The sequence below is a fragment of the Hemitrygon akajei genome, chromosome 3, assembly GCF_048418815.1.
Source record: "Hemitrygon akajei chromosome 3, sHemAka1.3, whole genome shotgun sequence".
NCBI lineage: Eukaryota > Metazoa > Chordata > Chondrichthyes > Myliobatiformes > Dasyatidae > Hemitrygon > Hemitrygon akajei.
In genome coordinates this window covers 91,977,130-91,997,729 of record NC_133126.1, presented here as the reverse complement: position 1 = coordinate 91,997,729, position 20,600 = coordinate 91,977,130, and the positions used below count along the sequence as shown (strand labels likewise).

General features: G+C 37.9%; 1 protein-coding gene across 3 annotated transcripts in view; it reads left to right on the top strand.

The window, feature by feature from the left end:
- The window catches only part of rad51b (RAD51 paralog B), a 547,632-nt gene that overhangs the window by 10,503 nt on the left and 516,529 nt on the right, over nucleotides 1–20,600 (top strand). For all 3 annotated transcript variants that reach the window (XM_073040333.1, XM_073040332.1, XM_073040334.1), the window contains exons 4-6: nucleotides 4,479–4,595; nucleotides 5,759–5,895; nucleotides 8,157–8,276. In XM_073040333.1, coding sequence (XP_072896434.1) covers nucleotides 4,479–4,595; nucleotides 5,759–5,895; nucleotides 8,157–8,276 — 374 coding nt within the window. The remainder of the gene's footprint in view (nucleotides 1–4,478; nucleotides 4,596–5,758; nucleotides 5,896–8,156; nucleotides 8,277–20,600) is intronic.

The following is a 20,600-nucleotide window of genomic DNA, read 5'->3' as shown; positions in this document are numbered from 1 at the left end:
CTTCTTGAATTTATTCTTCATTATGGAGATGAGAGCATCTTCCCCAATCTTCGCATTGCTATTCAGATAATGCTAACCATCGCGGTTTCCATCGGCATCTGTGAGAGATTATTCAGCAAGTTAAAACTAATACTTTCATATTTGAGAGCCTCCATGGGTCAAGGCAGACTCTGTGATCTTGCTCTGCTGAGTGTAGAAAGAGAATCTGAAAAAACTGACTTTGATCACATCATAGACCAATTGCATTAGCGAAAGCAAGGAAGGTGCAGTTATAATTTTCATGTAGTGCCATAATTTGTTAATTAAAAGATTAATGAGCTTGACTTGTATTTTTGAGCTGATGTTATGGTAAAGCTTTCTAAAAGATGGATGTCAGATGTTTGGACAGGAGCACAATTTCAGTGCTTGCCTTAGGTGCTATTTTCCGTAGATAAGCCCCTGACAATTAGGCCATTTGGCCCAGCGAGTCTCCTCTGCTATCATGGCTGATTTATTATCTCTCTCAGTCCCATTCTCCTGTACCTTTGGCATCTTTTCTTGTTAAGAACCTATCAATATCCATTTTAAATATACCCAATTATTTGGTCTCCAGAGCCATCTATGGCAATGAATTCCACAGATTCACTACCTTCTGGTAAAAAATATTCCTCCTCATCTGTGATCTAAAGGGACATTCTTGTATTCTGATGATGTGCCCTCTGGTCCTAGACTTCCCACTAAAAGGAATCTTTCTCTCCATGTCCACTCTATCTAGGCCTTTCAATAAGTTTTAATGAGATCCCATATCATTCTTTTAATCAACAGAGAGTAAAGGTCCAGAGCCATGTGTTACGTACCCCGTAACTGGGTCACTTACCAGCAAAGATAGAGAGGTCCGTTGAAGTCTGATGGTACTATTTTTAAAAGTCTTTATTTATAAAGGGGCACAAAAGTAAGGTTAATACAAACATTCAGATAATATACGTCGTCAATACTCAATCTAAAGCGCGGGTATAGTAATAATCATCAATAAGAAATGGCTCTATCGTTTGTCTATGGTATGATATATTGTCCGATGGAAATATAAAAGTCTCTCAGTTCATGCAGGCTTTAGCCTTTGGGGACCGCTGGGTTTTCACTTGTTGGAGAGAGAGAGATTTGTGAGAAGAGAAACTTGCCCGGGTCTTTTGACGAGGCCGATCCGATGTGTCGGGGGAGTTGGTTCCCCGTTGTTAGTTCAAGAAAATCATCTCTGTGGTATCAGCCACCGGCTCCCAGGCACGGGAACCGGACACACGTGGCTTCCTTCAAATGGCTGCCCGCTATACGGGATTGCTAGCGTCTCTTCTGGTGTGTCTGAGGGGGCTGTTCCTACAGCCCTTCTTTTATCTGGACTCATGGGGTCTCAGATGTCAATCAGGTTGGGATGATGCAATCTCTCCCCGTCCCCCAGCCCCCGCTGCCCTGAGGGCTTGCACGTAGTATAGGATCGCAATCCACAAAGGTGTCTCCAAGAAACAATGGCCAGATCCGTGGCTTTGTCGTGCTGAGGGGCCAGGACACATTCCAAAACCTTGAGGATTCTCTCTCATTTTCTGGGTCCAAGACCCGAATTAATAGCGATCTTGTGATTCTCAAGAAGGAGGGGACTGCGATCATAACACATGAAATGCTATATATAAACCTGGAACCCTCTGCAATGCCAGCACATCTCTTCTCAGATAAGGGGCAAAACTGCTCGTAATACAGTGGTATGCAAAAGTTTGGGCACCCCTGGTAAAAATTTCTGTTACTGTGAATAGCTAAGTGAGTAAAAGATGACACATTTCTTTAATATTTTAAGCAAGATTACTTGTTTATTTCTATCTTTTACAGTTTCAAAATAACAAACAAGGAAAAGAGCCCAATGCAAAAGTTTGGGCACCTTGCATGGTCAGTACTTAGTAACACCCCCTTTGGCAAGTATCACACCTTGTAAACGCTTTCTGTAGCCAGCTAAGAGCCTTTCAATTCTTGTTTGGGGGATTTTTGCCCATTCTTCCTTGCAAAAAGCTTCTAGTTATGTGAGATTCTTGGGCTGTCTTGCATGCACTGCTCTTTTGATGTCTATCCACAGATTTTTGATGATGTTTAGATCGGGGGACTGTGAGAGCCATGGCAAAACCTTCAGCTTGTGCCTCTTGAGGTAGTCCATTGTGGATTTTGAGGTGTGTTTAGGATCATTATCCTGTTGTAGAAGCCATCCTCTTTTCATCTTCAGCTTTTTTACAGACGGTGTGATGTTTGCTTTCAGAATTTGCTGGTATTTAATTGAATTCATTCTTCCCTCTACCAGTGAAATGTTCCCTATGCCACTGGCTGCAACACAAGCCCAAAGCATGATCAATCCACCCCCTTGCTTAACAGTTGGAGAGGTGTTCTTTTCATGAAATTCTGCACCCTTTTTTCTCCAAATATACCTTTGCTCATTGCAGCCAAAAAGTTCTATTTTAACTTAATTAGTCCACAGGACTTGTTTCCAAAATGCACCAGGCTTGTTTAACTGTTCCTTTGCAAACTTCTGATGCTTAATTTTGTGGTGAGGATGCAGGAAAGGTTTTCTTCTGATGACTCTTCCATGAAGGTCATATTTGTGCAGGTGTCGCTGCACAGTAGAATAGTGCACCAGCATTCCAGAGTCTGTTAAATCTTCCTGAAGGTCTTTTGCAGTCAAACGGGGGTTTTGATTTGCGTTTCTAGCAATCCTACGAGCAGTTCTCTCGGAAAGTTTTCTTGGTCTTCCAGACCTCAACTTGACCTCCACCATTCCTGTTAACTGCCATCTCTTAATTACATTACGAACTGAGGAAATGGCTATCTGAAAACGCTTTGCTATCTTCTTATAGCCTTCTCCTGCTTTGTGGATATCATTTATTTTAATTTTCAAAGTGCTAGGCAGCTGCTTAGAAGAACCCATGGCTGCTGATTGTTGGGTCCAGGTTTGAGGAGTCAGGGTATTTATAAAACTTTGAAATTGGCATCACCTGGCCTTTCCTAACGATGACTGTGAACAAGCCATAGCCCTAACAAGCTAATTAAGGTCTGAGACCTTGGTAACCGTTATCTGAGAACTGAAATCTCTTGGGGTGCCCAAACTTTTGCATGGTGCTCCTTTCCTTTTTTTCACTCTAAAATTGTACAAAACAAAAATAATACACTAATCTTGCTTAAAATGTTGAAAAGAATGTTTCATCTTTAACTTTATGACTTTTGGAGATCAGTTCAACTTCCACTCACTTAGCTATTCACAGTACAGAAGTTTTGATTGGGGTGCCCAAACTTTCGCATGCCACTGTACTCCAAGCCATTGTTTATTTGCTCTTTGAAACAATAAAGGTGGACCTTGGTCTCAACATCCGCAAAACAGAAGTTCTCTACCAAACATTTGTTAGAGACACAGATTTTAATTCCACGTCCCATTCCCATTCCGATATGTTAGTCCATGGCCTCCTCTGCTGTTGAGATGAAGCCACACTCAGGTTGGAGGAACAACACCTTATACAGTCGGCCCTCCTCATCCGCGAGTTCTGCATGCGCGATTTCAACCAACTGCGAATCGAGAAAACCCGGAAGTTCTCTTCCAGCACTTGTTGTTTGAGCATTATTCGAAGCCTGGAACGAAGCCTCCATGTCACCCAAGGGATAACAACATGCCTACAGCCACTGCAGGATTTGTTTGATGATGCAAAGAAAAAGAAGAGACAGCTTCCTATAACAATGTTTCTAACTAAAGCACCTGCAATTCTGAAGTCTCGACGTTCAATGCTTGAAGATCCTTAGCTCTCAACCTCCACAGTTCCTGTCTATAGTATTATTGAGCCTCCTCCAAAGTGTCCTTATTCCCTAAACAAGACAGTGTAACAACTACTGTACAGGTATTACAAGTTTTACTTTTTGTTTGGTCATTGTTCGCCTCGCGTCTCGTTCATTCTCTGCTTGTGTTGTAAGCGAGAAGACCATGTACAGTTTTTTTTCTTGTCAATATTCCCTAAGCAAGACAGTGTAACAACTATTTACATAGCATTTCCATTGTATTAGGTGTTATAAGTTCTGTAATCTAGAAATGATTAAAGGTTTTACTCGTTTGATCATTGTTTGCCTCGCATCTCGTTTGTTCGCTGCTTGTGTTGTGAGTAAGAGGAACATGTACAGTTTTTTTGTCAATATTCCCTAAACATTACAGTATTACAACTATTTACATAGCATTTACATTGTATTAGGTATTATAAGTAATCTAGAGATTATTTAAAGTATACAGGAGGATGCGCATAGGTTATATGCAAATACTATGCCATTTTATATAAGGGACGAGCATCCGCGTTTTTTGGTATCCACGGGGGGTCTTCCCAGAAGGCCAGATTAATGTCTGCTGCAATTATTTTAAATTCCTGACTGATAACATTGTGATGTAAATTCATGGGATGTGCTGCAAACAGAACTTTTTTTGTTGTTTATACCAGGCACTTGAAATGAAAAATGAAAGATGTTCTTGCCCTTCCTCTGCTTTTTTCCCCACTTCTCTGGCGGACCTGGATGAGGTTCTTCATGGTGGATTGGCTTGTGGAACCCTCACTGAGGTAAGGTTCAAAGATTCACCCAATCCTTTCTCTTCCTGTTGGTCACTTTATCTTAATCACTGATGATGTCATAGCACATTGGGGATGACTTCTCACCATTGAAGATGAGGTTTTATTGTACTTGGGTAAATGCAGTACTATGAATGTTAATTCTGTGAATTGGTCATGAGACATTAACACACAAATATTGACCCCCCCCAAAAAATTTCAAACTGAGTCCTGATTTTAGTATTATTTAAAATACCAACATTTCTTCCATCCTTGTGAATTTTTGTCCAACCTCCCTCCACTTACCTGCTTACATGTGGGCCAATAGTTCATTGTTCACATCGAGGCCTCAAACAGTAATTAGGCAGTATTCATATCAAGACCTTTCTTTTGTTTTTCCTCACCCTTTTTTTCCTTTTACCATTTCCAAACAACTCTTTTTGTCTATCACACAGATTAATTTTTACCCCGCTAATTCTCCATTGTTCCCACTCTATCTCCCTTCGTACCACACTCCTTCCAAGAAACACTTAGTCTTTTCCCCTTCATGTTTTTATACCCTACCTCCATGCACTATAAGCCGACCACCCTCATTCTGCCCTCATGCTTCCTGGGTTTTTAAAATGATCTTTGATTATCCACTTGTGTGCTGGGAGTACCAGCTGATCTATCTTGTTTGGAATTGGCTGAGAATATTTTAGCATGCTTTATGAGCTGCAGTTTTTCCTTGAATCTTGCTGTGGCATTATGCCAGTAGCATCTTTACACATCCATACCTAGTCCAGTAGCAGGGATTCTATCATTTAACTAACTTCTTTGGAGACTTTGGACATTAAGGTAAGGTATACTATCCCTGCCCGGGTGAAGAAATGGGGTCAGGAATCAAACCTGCTATCACTAATCTGTAGCAGAATACACTTTCTGCAGCAGTATACATTTTTAGATGGATATCGTTATGTTATTTTAATTCAGTTCTGCTGAATTGGAGCAATACAAGTATTGCAGGCAAATATACCGGGCTGCGATTAATTTTGACTTCTATATTCTGAAGACGTGAATCAACGTGCAACACAACATCTGAGATACTCTGTGGTTAACGATGTTGTTTTTCAAACTTGTTGACCTAGTACTAGCTTTTGCAGGAATAATTCTTAAATGTGTTCCTTTGTGTTCAGGTGACAGGACCTTCAGGCTGTGGAAAGACTCAATTCTGTATAATGTTGAGTGTGTTGGCAACCTTGCCAATCGGCATGGGTGGCTTGGATGGTACAGTAATTTACATCGACACAGAGTCTGCTTTTAGTGCTGAAAGGTGAGAGTATTGGTTCTGAGGTACAATGGGCCCTTCGACTATACTATTCCACTATCAATCAAGATCTTAAATTCCACTGTGATATGTTACTGTAAGAAATATACCCAATCTTTTATGAACTACACAGAAAACTGCAACTTACTTTGTGTGTGGATACTGTAAAAACTGTGAATTTTAATATATTCCCAGATTTAATGATGAAATGCAGCCCCAAACCAGTTGTGAAAAGTCTAGCTAGTCCCACTTGCTAACCATTTGCATTTACTTTGCCAAAGGTGCAAACATGACAAGTTGTATTTTGACTGCAGAATAACTGTAGAATTATCTAATCCAGTAAATTAGGCTGTGTACTTTCTCCTGATCATTAGTATTGTGGTGAAATAAGACATGGATATTGGCTTTGAGCTTGTCTACTGGTAATCATCTGTTCACCACATTTTGGTTTCCACTGAAACCACTTGGCTCCAGACTAACGGCTGGGATCTGCAGGAGGGTGGGTGTTGTGATTGTCACAGGAGTGTGAGAGAAGTTAAGTATTGAGACTTTTTGTTCAGCATCTAGTACAGTTCAAAGATATAAGTTGGATATCACTGCAGAAATTCAGTATTGTCTTTGATATAGCTCATCTGCTCCTTCATCAGTGGTCCCTTTGTGACAAAGTGGGGCTGGTTTCTGAGGCTTCTAGATATTCACAGTTCCTCTGATAGAGAAATAGCCGGTGCTGGCCCATGGCAGCACCTGAATTAAATCAGATTTGGTCCAAATAAACAGCTGTTGCATAAGTGCCACAGAATTGAAACCAAAATTCTTAGACATTCCTTGCTGAATGCGCCCCCTCGAAACCTTGGAGGAAATAGTTACCATATATCAGTGTTTAACAGATTTAACTAATTATTGCTAATTAAAGGAGTCAGGTGGAGGTTAGGAACTTGTTGAGTGTCCCACCTGTTGTGCTCATGCATTTGGATGTGTGCAGTTCCAACAATTCAGTGGAAACATCACCACCATCTCTGTGAGTTCAGTCTGCATCATCTGTGGCTGTGTTTAATGAGGCACAGTGCATGGACTTTTCAAAATTACTTTTTTTGTTGAGGAGGACAAGGGATTACAATTCTGGGAACATTTGAGGTGGTACTCAGTTCAAATACTGTCTTGGTTTTGATAAGTATTATCATCACTGTGCCAGTAAACCACCTGAGCCATATGCAGGAATGTCTTTCCTACAAGATGTGATTGGATAATTGCATTCATTCCTCTTAAGTAGTTCAGTGAATGGTGCATCATTCAACTACTGTAACTTGCCACCTGACGCCAATTTATGTTGCATCACTGCTTTATCACAATGTAGGAGTGCACATCTTTAAAGAATAACTTGTCTCTGTTAGCCAAATTAAAGCCCATACTTGCCTAAATGGTTAAACAATTCAGGCAGTGAGTGGTATGTCTGTAGTTAAACTTGGACCAGTATGACACCAAGAAAACCACAGATTTGCTTTCAGGCCATTGTTTCTGAGATTCCAACAGGGCTTTTACCTCTGAATCTAGGGACTATTAGAACAGGTTAATTTAGGGAGTTCCTTGCTGTCATTACTGCTCTACTGATGAAGCATTTGACCAAGTTCACCGTTGCCTGTTCTGTCTGATTTATGGGGTGGGAAGAAGTGGCTCTTTGAAGAATGGTGCTCTGCTGACATTCTCTCCCTTCCATCAGCACCATCAAAGGCTGATGAACTGGCAATTGCTCTTGCTGCTTATTGTACGATCCTGCTGTATATGCGGCACAATGGTATTTTAGTGGTTAATGCAATGCTATTGCAGCTTGGGGTATCGGAGTTTGGAATTCAATATGATTTTAAATTACTTCGATAATTCTGTATGTCCTCCCCGTGGAATGCGTAGATTTTCTCCAGGTGCTCTGGTTTCCTCCCACAGTTCGAAAACGTACCAGTCAGTAGGTAAATTGGTCATTGGAAATTGTCCTGTGATAAGGCTCGGGTTAAATTGGGGCTGCTGGCGGTGCGGCTCAAAGGGCCAGAAGGCCTATTCCACATCGTATCACAATGAATAAATATCTGATAGATTATTTTTGGATGCAAGTTTTACAAATGGAGATCTTCCTCTTTGAGAGAGTGTGTTTCCAATAATGGTGAGGTCATATTCAAGGGATTTCTTTGTGGTAGCACGTGTTTGGGGCCCTTTATGATTTATGAGCTATAGCAGCAGTTGCATTCACGTGTAACCTAAGTCTGCTTTTATTTCAGGTTGGTAGAAATAGCGAGGTGCCGCTTCCCCGATTATTTCTGTACAGATCTGGAACTGATCAGCATGACCAATAAAATTCACCTGTACCGTGAACTCACATGCTCAGATGTATTGAGAAGGTAAATCATTTCAGTTTTATTCTCATCCTTCTGTTTTCCCTTTATTTTGATCTTGAGAATATGAAGGGAAAAGAAAAGCACTGCATTTAAATTGTTTTGCACAAATTCCGAATATATTGTCACGAGTTACAACTAAGAACATGTTTTTTATATTTTTCTCTTCTTCTTACATTCAATTGCTTTCCTATTTATGGCAACAAAAACAACTTGTATTTTTATACTTAGCTTTAGTGCTCACAAGAGAGATCATCAAATTAAGTTTTAGGGCAAGCCATATAAAGGGGTGACAGTGTAGATGAGTAAAAACTTGGTTCAAAACTTAATCTTACAGGCCATCTTAAAGGGCAAGGGAAAAGTGTGGGGTTGAGGGAACTGCAGGTGTGTAACAGAAGAGTTTAAAGAAGTAATTCAAGAGCTTGGGGTTGAAATTGCTGAAGGCATTACCACCAATGAAAATAGGTGGTGGCAATTTTTCTTGTGGCTGTTGGATGGAATTAGGAGGATGGATTTAGGGCAATCAGTAGTGTTTTTGGGTTTCCAAAGATCTAATGCACCACAACACATTACTGCACAGAGTTCACAGCAAGTTGATAATACATTGATATTAATAATTAACCAATCCACTTACAAAACAGAATTTGGATAAATGGATCATTTTCAAGTTGACCTGCAATGAGTTCAAGTGCTATGCGAGGCACTTGACTAGTTCTCATCTATCCCAATGAATTGGATGAAAGCATAGAGTGCAGATCTGCCAGATTTTCTGGCCAAGAAAGATCTCCAACCACGCCCTAGTCCTTCAGCGTCATCAAGAGGACATGGCCACAATCATCATGAGGAAATGCTGGAGATGGATTGGGCATGTGATGAGAAGGGAGGCCAACTCCATCATCAAGATAAATCTTCATTGGACCAGACCCCTGAGAGGTGGAGAAAACACAGGAGACCAAAGATAACTTGGCACTGTACTGTAGAGGCAGAAATGAGGACTCTAAACCACACCTGGGGCACAATAGAGAAGATGGCCAAGGACAGGCAGAGATGAAATCTTCATTGCTGCCCTAAACACTGGTGGTGTAACAGGCAGTAACGATAGAGAGTAGCCGGATTTATTGATAGATGCAAGCTGTGTGGAGAACACATGGTCTTCAAAGGAATACAAAGGTGAAAATTATGTGAGTGGTTCGTAATGAGAAAGAAAATGAGGTTGTCTGCTTCCGAAGGAAGAAGGGAAACAGGATATTGTTTAAACAGACAGGTTACAGAACACTGCACAGAACTATATGTTGTCTTAATGCAGAAAGCACAAAGCTATAAAACTGTGATGATCTCCCGTGCTTAGTTATTTGGTGCTGGATTTGCAAATTTCCAGAATATAGGATGTTATTCATTAATACCTTACTACATTTTAATTCACTTTTTAGACGATGCATAGCATTCCTCAGTGATTCAGATAGCTTTTAAGGGAAGTTCAGGAAACAAGATCCTGGTCTGTTTTTTAAAAAAAGCATAGGAAAAATGCTGTGGTGAGATGCTAAATCATTAAGATCTGAATGGTCAGGAAATGGGTTATTGGAGCCTTACTGGAACATTGGCCTTCACTGCAAAAGAGATGGAGAATGAAAGTGGAAGAAGCCTTGATGTTCTGTGGTAGAATGTGAGGTTATTCATTTTGAGAAGAAAAATAAAAAAACTGGGGGATGTCAGGTGATGACGTAGGATCGAGACGGAAATCCAGCTCTCCCGTAAAAAACTAATAAATTAATGTTTAAGTGAAGAAAAGTTAGTAAATATTTTCTAAAAACTACGTTTAAACTACTCAGGATTTTCCTTAGATATGCCTCCTAAACAGCCAAAGAAGAAAACTACTACTTTGAAGACAGTACAAGCTGGGTCGGCCACCATGAAGAAGCCTCGGACTCAAGTGCATCTCACCTCCGGCGATACAGAACAGGAATCGGCGGCAACATCAACAGTCTCCAAGAAGGAACAACAGAAATTGTGCGTGCGCGAAGGAAAGGGCATGCGCAAACATGAGCAATTTGAACTACAAATCCCAGCTACGATTGAAAGTGGAAGTGAAAATGAATCCCAGGTGGATTCGGATTCTCTGGAACATACAGATGAAGATGAGGAGGTAAAAGAAGAACAACAGGAAGAAGTTGGAGGTGGAAGATATTCTGGAGACATAAGAGAAGCTTTGGCGCAAATAATGCATGAATTAAAAGAACTAAAAACATTAAAAATAATAAAAGAAGATATTAAAAATATGAAGACTGTGTTTGATAAAATGGTGAAAAAACAGGAGAAAATGGACAAGAAAGTTAAAAAGCTGGAAGAAATAACGGGAGACACTATTGATAGAGTGAATAAAATGGAAGATAATATTCTTGCCTGGACATCAGAAAGAAAACGACTGTTGGAAAAAATAGACGTGCTTGAAAATTTTAGTAGACGAAATAATGTTAAAATTGTTGGTCTTAAAGAAGGGATAGAGGGAGAGGATCCAATAAAAAATTTTCATAAATGGATCCCGAAAAATTTGGAAATGGAAGAGGGAACCCAGTTGATTGAACTCGAAAGGGTCCACAGAGCCTTAAGACCAAAACGTTAACCTGATCAAAACCCACGACCAATCTTGATAAAATGCTTAAGGTATCAAGATAAAGAAAAGATCCTGAAGGCGGCTGCCCAATGTGCCAGAAAGAGAAATGAGCCATTGGCGATAGAAGGGAAAGCAGTTCTTTTCTATCCTGATATAAGTTATGACCTTTTGAAGAGAAAGAAGGAAATTAATCCAGCGAAAAAAGTTTTATGGGAAAAAGGTTATAAATTTATATTGCGCCACCCGGCAACACTGATAATTTTTTTGGATGACGGAAAAAGAAGATTTTTTACTGATCATCGGAATGCAGAGGAGTTTGCACAAGAACTCCCAAATATTAGCTAGACACAGTAAAGATTTAAAAGTGAAACAGATTAAAGATGAAGACGAGGACACTGAAGTGAGTTGATGGACATTAAGGACAGAAGAATATTTAAATATACTTTTAATTATATGATACAGGGGGAGAAAAGTAAAAATTTGAGAAATATTAATCGAGAGTAGTGATATTATTTTTTCTTCTCTTATATACTTTTTTCATGTTGCGGGGGAGCTGGGGGAACTTCGGATCGATCGCTACGGGATTCACGTGTGTAATCATGGCGTTTGCCATGACCCGCACAACGGAGGGGGGTAATGTGTTTTTTTCATTCACAACATTAGCAGGGGGGTTTTTTGTTTTGTTTTTTTTTCTTTTTAATCTATTTTTCTTTTATCTTTCTTTGCCTGGATGATCGGAGGGGAGACACATAGCAACATGGAGAATTTTAAAATAATTCCCCAAGGTACTATGAGAGTTGAAATATTATGTATTATTATAGACTGGAGTAACCCCGTTAAAAATAATGACTAATTTACTGAATTTTTAAAGTTTTAATGTTTATGGGCTTAATGGACCGGTGAAAAGAAAAAGAATTTTAACATACATTAAGAAAATGAAAATAGATATAGCTTTTATACAAGAAACACATTTAACAGAGATAGAACATCAGAAATTAAAAAGAGACTGGGTTGGAAATGTTATTGCAGCTTCATTTAATTCAAAGGCGAGGGGAGTTGCAATTTTGGTCAACAAAACTTTACCAATTAAAATACAAAATGTATTAATTGATTCTGTGGGAAGATATGTAATTATACATTGTCAAATCTTCTCAGAACTATGGACTCTTATGAATATTTATGCACCAAATGAAAACGATGTAAAATTTATAGAAGAGGCTTTTTTGAATTTGGCTGACGCACACGATAAAATATTAATAGGTGGAAACTTTAACTTTTGTCTAGACCCAGTTTTAGATAGGTCAACAAAGGTTGTTACAAAACCAAAAGTAGCAAAATTAACTTTATCATTGATGAAAGATTTAAATTTGATTGATATATGGAGAAGAATTAACCCAAGAGAAAGAGATTATTTATTTTATTCAAATAGGCATAAAACTTATTCAAGGATAGATTTTTTCCTACTATCAGCGAATATTCAAGACAGAGTGAAAATATGGAATATAAAGCAAGAATATTGTCAGATCATTCCCCCTTGATAATGACAATGATAATGATGGATAAGGAGGAATCGATTTACAGATGGAGATTTAATTCAATATTATTAAAACGTCAAGATTTTTGTGATTTTATCAAAAAACAGATTGTTTTATTTAGATACAAACTCACATTCAGTTGATGATAAATTTATATTATGGGAAGCGATGAAGGCATATTTGAGAGGCCAGATAATAAGTTATACTTTTAAAATTAAAAAGGAATATATGGTAGAAATAGATCAATTGGAAAAAGAGATTACAAAATTAGAAAAAGAATCTCAAAGATATATGACAGAAGAAAAACAAAGATAACTTGTTAATAAGAAACTACAATATAATACACTTCAGACATACCGAACAGAAAAGGCAATTATGAGAACTAAACAGAAATATTATGAACTAGGTGAAAGATCACACAAGATTCTTGCTTGGCAGTTAAAAACAGACCAGGCTTCCAAAACGATAAATGCAATTAGAACAAGTGTAAATAAAATTACTTATAAACCTTTAGAAATCAATGAAACTTAAATTTTTTTTTAATTCTGAACTGTATCAATCAGAATCACAAAATGATATTGTTGAGATAGAAAGGTTTTTGTCACAAATAACTCTCCCAAAATTGAATTTGGAAGAACAGAAGGGATCAGATGTGCCTTTTACATTAAAAGAGGTCGAAGAAGCTCTAGGATCACTTCAGAGTAATAAATCTCCAGGAGAAGATGGTTTTCCACCTGAATTTTACAAAAAGTTTAAAGATTTATTAATTCCTCCTTTTATGGAGTTAATGCACCAAGCGGAAAGAATGCATAAACTTCCAGAATCTTTTTTGACAGCTATTTTAATAGTATTGCCAAAAAAAGACAGATCTTTTAAAGCCAACATCATGTAGACCTATTTCTTTGTTGAACACCGACTATAAAATAATAGCAAAGATTTTATCTAATAGATTATCTAAATACTTACCAAAATTAATACACATGGACCAAACAGGATTTATTAAAAATAGACAATCGGCAGATAATGTCACTCGGTTACTTAGCGTAATTCATTTGGCACAAAAGAGGGAAGAAATGAGTGTGGCAGTTGCTTTGGATGCAGAAAAAGCATTTGATAGATTGGAATGGGATTTTTTATTTAAGGTATTGAAAAAATATGGATTAGGAGTATCTTTTATAAAATGGATTAAAACCTTAAATACTAACCCCAAAGCTAAAGTGGTGACAAATGGCCAAATTTCAACATCATTTCAGTTAACAAGGTTAACTAGACAAGGTTGTCCATTATCACCTGCTTTATTTGTGTTGGCGATAGAACCATTAGCTGAATTAATTAGAACTGACTCAGATATTATGGGTTTCAGAGTTAATCAGGAGGAATATAAGATTAACTTATTTGCTGATGATGTTCTGATTTATCTAACTAACCCATTGCATTTGTTGTGTAAATTATCTTCTAGATTGGAAGAATATGGAAAAATATCAGGGTACAAAATAAATTGGGATAAAAGTGAAATTCTACCCCTTACTAAAGGAGATTATAGTCAATGCCGATTAATAACTCAATTTAGATGGCCGATAAATGGTATAAAGTATTTAGGTATAAGAGTTGATAATTTAATTTATATAAATTCTTTATATCATTATTTGCCATTATTGGAAAAAAATTCAAGAGGAATAACATTAATAGGTAGAGTCAATGCTGTAAAAAATGAATATATTCCCTAGATTACAATATTTATTCCAAACACTACCAATACAATTACCGCAGAAGTTTTTTCAAGAGTTAAAATAAATGTGTGAGGAAATTCCTTTGGAAAGGTAAGATGTCAAGAATATTGTTGGAAAAATTGACATGGAAATTTGACCTAGGAGGGTTACAACTTCCAAACTTTAAGAATTATTATAAAGCAGATCAACTTAGATTTATTGCATCTTTTTTTGATGAAGATAAACTGGCATAGATTAGAATAGAATTAGATAAAATAGGAGAAAATATACCAGAAGATTTTATATATAAATGGGAATCTAAATGGATACGGGAAAAGAAAGAATCTCCTGTACTAAAACATTTGATTTAGTAAATGTTTAGTGAATAAGGTAAATGTTTAGTGAATAAGGTAAATGTTGATGATGAGATAAAGAAATCTTTATTAGCAAAGAGACCTTTAATTCAAAATAAACTTATCCCTTTTACAATGGATAATCAACCTTTATATAACTGGTTTCACAAAGGGATTAGATATATAGGAGACTGTTTTGAAGGAGGTACATTAATGTCATTTGACCAATTAAAGAATAAATATAAAATATCAAATAACACTCTTTTCTGTTATTTCCAATTAAGGGCTTATTTAAGAGATAAACTGGGTCAAACAATGTTATTGCCGAAACCTAATGAAATAGAAACTTTAATTCATAAAGGAAAAATTAAAAAAATTATTTCTGGTATGTATAATTTGATTCAAAAACAGGCAATTAAACAAGGAATTCATAAGTCGAGACAAAAATGGGAAACTGATTTGAATATTAAAATTGATGAAACAAGTTGGTCAAGATTATGTCTTGACAGTATGACAAATACAATAAATGTTCGACTAAGATTAGTACAATATAACTTTTTACATCAAATATATATTACACCACAAAAAATAAATAGATTAAACTCAAATTTATCTGATCAATGTTTTCGATGTAATCAAGAAATTTGTACTTTGTTACACTCTACTTGGTCTTGTTTTAAAATTCAACCTTTTTGGACAAATTTAAGAGTTTTACTGGAACAAATTATTGGAATACAACTTCCACATAATCCAACATTATTTTTACTAGGCGATATTGAAGGGATAAAATCGAAATCCAAATTGAATAAATATCAGAAAGAATTCATAAAAATTGCATTGGCAGTAGCCAAAAAGGCTATTACAGTTACTTGGAAATCGGATTCATACTTAAGTATAGATCGTTGGAAGAATGAAATTTTTAGCTGCATTCCACTTGAAAAAATTACTTATAATTTAAGAGATAAATATGAAATATTTCTGAAAATTTGCTGCCCTTATTTACAAAAAATAGGATTAAATATATAGGTGCTCCAAAGATAAAATTATTGGTTATCTGGGGAAAGAAATAAATATACATATTAAAGCTATTATGAACTCCATGGAGCATGTGGGGATCTTCCGATATCCAGGCATTCTTTCTTTCTTCCTTTCTTTTTTCTTCTCTTTTTTCTATAGGGATATGTTAGGGGGGAGGAGTTAAGGGGAGAGGGGAAGGGTTGATAATTTTTTTTCTTTCTGTAACCTATTTGAAAATTCAATTTTAAAAATAAATAAATAAATAAACTTTTTTCCCAGTAGTTAGAAGCTAGTAAATGCTGATATGCAGGCAGTCTGTTGATTTTGGTAAACCAAAGACAGAAAATTAAGGTGGAAGTGGAGCCTATTGTTTAGAAGTTGAACTGGTTGTTGACCACAGCAATAAAGAAGTGTAAGTGTGAGTATTTCTGCAAATATCCGTACAAGAACTTTATGCAGTTTGAAAGTGTATACTTTCCCCAAGAAGGATGTAAGTGGAAGTGATGCCCTTTAGATTCCTTCGCTCTTGATAAGAAGTCTTGTCCTATAAGGTTAGATTGTGTTGTGTTGCCTTAAATTAACAGGAGATGAATGAGAGGTACAATACTTGATAGTAAAATGAGAGAGAAAAACATTATTGAAACACAAGATCCTGAGAATGTTTCCTCTGGCTGGACAGTCTAGAGCTAGAGGGCTTGGTCTCAATCTTGAACTGAAGTGAAGGAATTTCTGCACACTGTGCTATAAACCTTTACAATTATAGAGCTGTAGACATGTCGTCAGTTATCAGAATGTAAAATGTACAGCACAGTACAGGCCATTCAGCCCACAATGTTCTGCTGACCCTTTAACCTACTCTAAGATCAATCTAACTCTTCCCTCCTAATACAGCACTCAATTTTTCTTTCATCCACATGCCTATCTAAGAGATGCTTAAACGTACCCAATATATCTGCCTGTACTACCACTGCTGGTGGTGCACGCCATGCATCCACTACTCCCTGTGTTTAAAAAAAACCTGCTTCTGATATCCTCCTATATACTTTACTCCAAACGCCTTAATGTTATGCCTCATTGTATTAGCCATTTCAGGCCCTGGAAAGGTGACTAGTTGTCCACTCTATTGTTGCCTCTTATCATCTCGTACACCTCTATCAAGTCACCTTTCACCCTCCGCCTCTCCAAAAAGAAAAACCCGAGATCATTCAATTTATCCTCATAAGACATGCATCCTGGTAAATCTCCTCTATATCCTCTTTAAAGCTTCCACATCCTCCCTATAATGAGGTGACAAAAACCGAATATGATACTACAAGTATGGTCAAACCAGAATTTTATAGAACTGCAACATTACCTTGCAGTTCTTGAACTCAGTCCCCCCTCCAATAAAGGCCTACACACCATTCTCTTTTTTTTTTAAATTTTTTTATTAGTTTTTCAAAACATTTTACAAAATTAAAAACCCCAAATCCCAATGAGGAGCATTAATACAGAGCAAGGTTAAGCATACAATAACAATATGCTACACAGGAAGAGAATTTAACAGAAAAGCACCTAAATTAAAGACAAGTGAGCTTAGTGTCCTCCCCAAACCCCACAACACAAGAAAAAAAAACAACAATTCCAGACCAACCACCACACAATATAGAGAGTATAAGTCCGGACAGTCAAACTCCAAGACTGTAAATACACTTAGCAACAGAGGATAATAATGCCTACTACCAGAAAAAAAAGGGAGCTGAAAGCAAGGGACTGAAAAGAAAAAACAACCCTAGTCAAGAGGAAGGTTATGAAAGTACTCGATAAAAGGCCCCCAGATCTTATGGAACTTTAAATCCGAATTGAGAACTGAATAATGAATTTTTTCGAGGTCCAAGCAGGCCATAATGTCGTTAAGCCATTGCGCATGAGTGGGCGGGGCAACATCTCTCCATCTAAGGAGGATCAAGCATCTCGCCAGGAGAGAGGCAAAGGATAGTGTTCGGCATTTGGTCGGACCCAGACATAAATCTGTCTCGCCCCAAAAACCGAACAGAGCAATTAAGGGGTTAGATTCTAGGTGCTGATTCAGAATACCCGATAGTGTAGTGAAGACATCTTTCCAGAATTTCTCCAAACTAGGACAGAGCCAGTACATATGGATGAGAGAGGCCACGCCCCTCTTGCATTTATCACAGAGCGGACTAATGCCAGGGTAGAATCGAGATAGTTTAGATTTAGACATATGGGCTCTATGAACAATCTTAAACTGTAAGAGACAATGGCGAGCACAAAGAGAGGTTGAGTTAACCGATTTGAGAACTGAGTCCCAGCTCTCCTCGGATAAGGAGATATTTAAATCCTGCTCCCAGGCCATTTTAATTTTATCCACAGGGGCCCGTCGTAAGGCTGCTAGTTTATCTTGGATAATTGAAATTAAACCTTTACCTAGTGGATTAATGGAGAGAAATAGGTCCATAGCATTTTTCGCAGGCATTTCAGGAAAGTTAGGAATTAAAGGAGCAGTAAAGTGTCGGATTTGGAGATATCTGAAAAAGTGAGCGTTAGGCAGGTTGAACTTAACAGAGAGCTGTTGAAAAGAAGCGAAGCGGTTATCAATGAAGAGATCTTCAAAATGTCTAATGCCCTTCCTGTACCAAACATGGAATGCTGAATCGAATGTGGTAGGTAAAAAAAGGTGATTATGTGTGACAGGGCTAGAAATGGAAAACCCCTGGAAACCATAGCATTTCCTGAACTGAGCCCATATATGCAAAGTGTGTCTAACCAGAGGATTAGCTATTGATCTGGGCAGACTGCTAGGGAGTGCAGAGCCAAGAAGTGCAGATATAGATAATTCTTTAGTGGAGCTCAACTCCATTGCCACCCAGTTAGGGCACTCAGGTTGACCGTGGAAGAAAGACCAGAAGGCAGCACAACGTATATTAGCTGCCCAGTAATATAAGCGAAAGTTAGGTAAAGCCATGCCACCCTCTTTTTTAGATTTTTGGAGGTGGATTTTATTAATTCTAGAGCGCTTATTCTGCCACAGATATGACAAAATAATAGAGTCTAAGGAATCAAAAAAAGATTTAGGAATAAAAATTGGGATAGATTGAAATAAGTATAAGAATTTGGGGAGAACATACATTTTGACAACATTGATACGACCTACCAAGGACATAGATAGAGGTGACCATTGTACCAGACTCTGTTTTGTAGCATATGAAAGATTGACAAAGTTTTCACGAAAGAGATCTTTAAACTTCCTTGTGACTGTAATTCCAAGTTAAGTAAATTGATTATGGACTACTTTAAAAGGGAGATCTCGAAATATTAGTTCTTGTGCTTCTTTATTAATTGGGAAAAGTTCACTCTTATGTAAGTTGAGTTTATAGCCAGAGATCTGGCTAAACTGGTCAAGAAGTGAAAACATTAGAGGTAAGGATGTAGACGGATATGAGAGAAAGAGTAGTAAGTCATCAGCATAGAGAGAGACTTTATGTTCAACACCCCCTCTCCAAATCCCGGTCAGTTCAGGACATTTTCGAAATGCTATCGCCAGAGGTTCTATAGCCAAATCAAAGAGAAAGGGACTTAAGGGGCATCCCTGACGGGTGCCACGTTTGAGATTGAATACTTGGGATTTCTGAAAGTTAGTTAGAACAGAAGCAGTAGGACACAGGTACAGCAATTGGAACCATTCTCCTTTTTATCAACCCTATCAACTTGCACGGCAACTTTGAGGGATCTTTGGACGTGGACGCCAAGATCCCGCTGTTCCTTCACATTGTTAAGGATCCTGCCATTAACCCTGAATTCTGCCTTCATGTTTGAACTTAGAAAGTTAATCACTTCACCCTTTTCTGGATTGAACTTCATCTGCCACTTATCAGCCCAGCTCTGCATGCTGTCAATATCCCATTGTAAACTGTGACAGGACATTTTACACTATCCACAACACCAATCTTCCTGTGACCTGTGAAACTACTAACCCATTCTTTCACTTCCAAGTCATTTATAAATTTCACCAAGAGCAGTGGTCCCCATACAGGTACCAACAGAACACCACTGGTCATCGACCTCCAGGCAGAATATGCTCAATCTACTACTGCCTTCTTTGGGCAAGCCAATTCTGAATCCATGTAACAAAGCTTCCCCGGATCCTATGCCTCTTGAATATTGGAATAAGCCTACCATGGGGATCCTTGACAAATGCCTTATTAAAGTCCATATACACCTCATCCACTACTCTGTCTTCATCAATATTTTGTGTCCTTCCTCAAAAGATTCTATTCGGCTTGTGAGGCATGAACAGCTTCTCACAAAGCTGTATTGGCTATTCCTAATGAGACTATACTTTTCCAAACGCTCATAAATGCTTTCTATAACAATCCTGTCCAATAGTTTCCTTACCACTGATGTAAGACACTCCGGTCTATAATTCCCAGGGTTATCCCTATTGCCTTTTTTAAACAAAGATATTTTTCACATCGTCCAATCTTATGGTACTACCCCTGTGGCGAGTGAGGATGCAAAGATCATTGTCAAGGGTGCAGCAATCTTTTCCCTCGCTTCCCTGCAGTATGTCCCGTCTGGCACTGGGAACTTATCTATCCAATTGTTTTTCAAAAGTTCCAGCTCATCCTCTTTCTTAGTGTCGACATGTTTCAGCACATCGGCCTGTTCTGTGCTGACATTCACTGGTGAATACTGAAGCAAAGTATTCATTATGGACCTCTTGTACCTTCTCTGACTCCAGGCACATAATTCCTCTTTTATCCCAAATCAGTCCTATCCTATAGTTATCTTCCTGTTTCCCGTGTTCATGTAGAAAGCCTTGAAAGTTTTCATATTTTATTTGTCAAGGCCTTCTCATATCTTCTATCTCTCCTAAGTCCGTTCTTAAACTCTTTCCTGGCTACCTTATAGCTTTCAAAACCCCTGTCTGATCCTTGCTTCCTAAAGGTTACGTATGCTGTTAAGTACTCTAGGCCAGATGTTCCGCATCTCTTGTCAACAGTGGTTCTTTCGTACTACCATCCTTTCCTTGCCTCAGTGAGGCACACCTATTCAGAACCCCATGCAAGTGCTTCCTAAGTAGCCTCTACATCCTGTTTTGCATG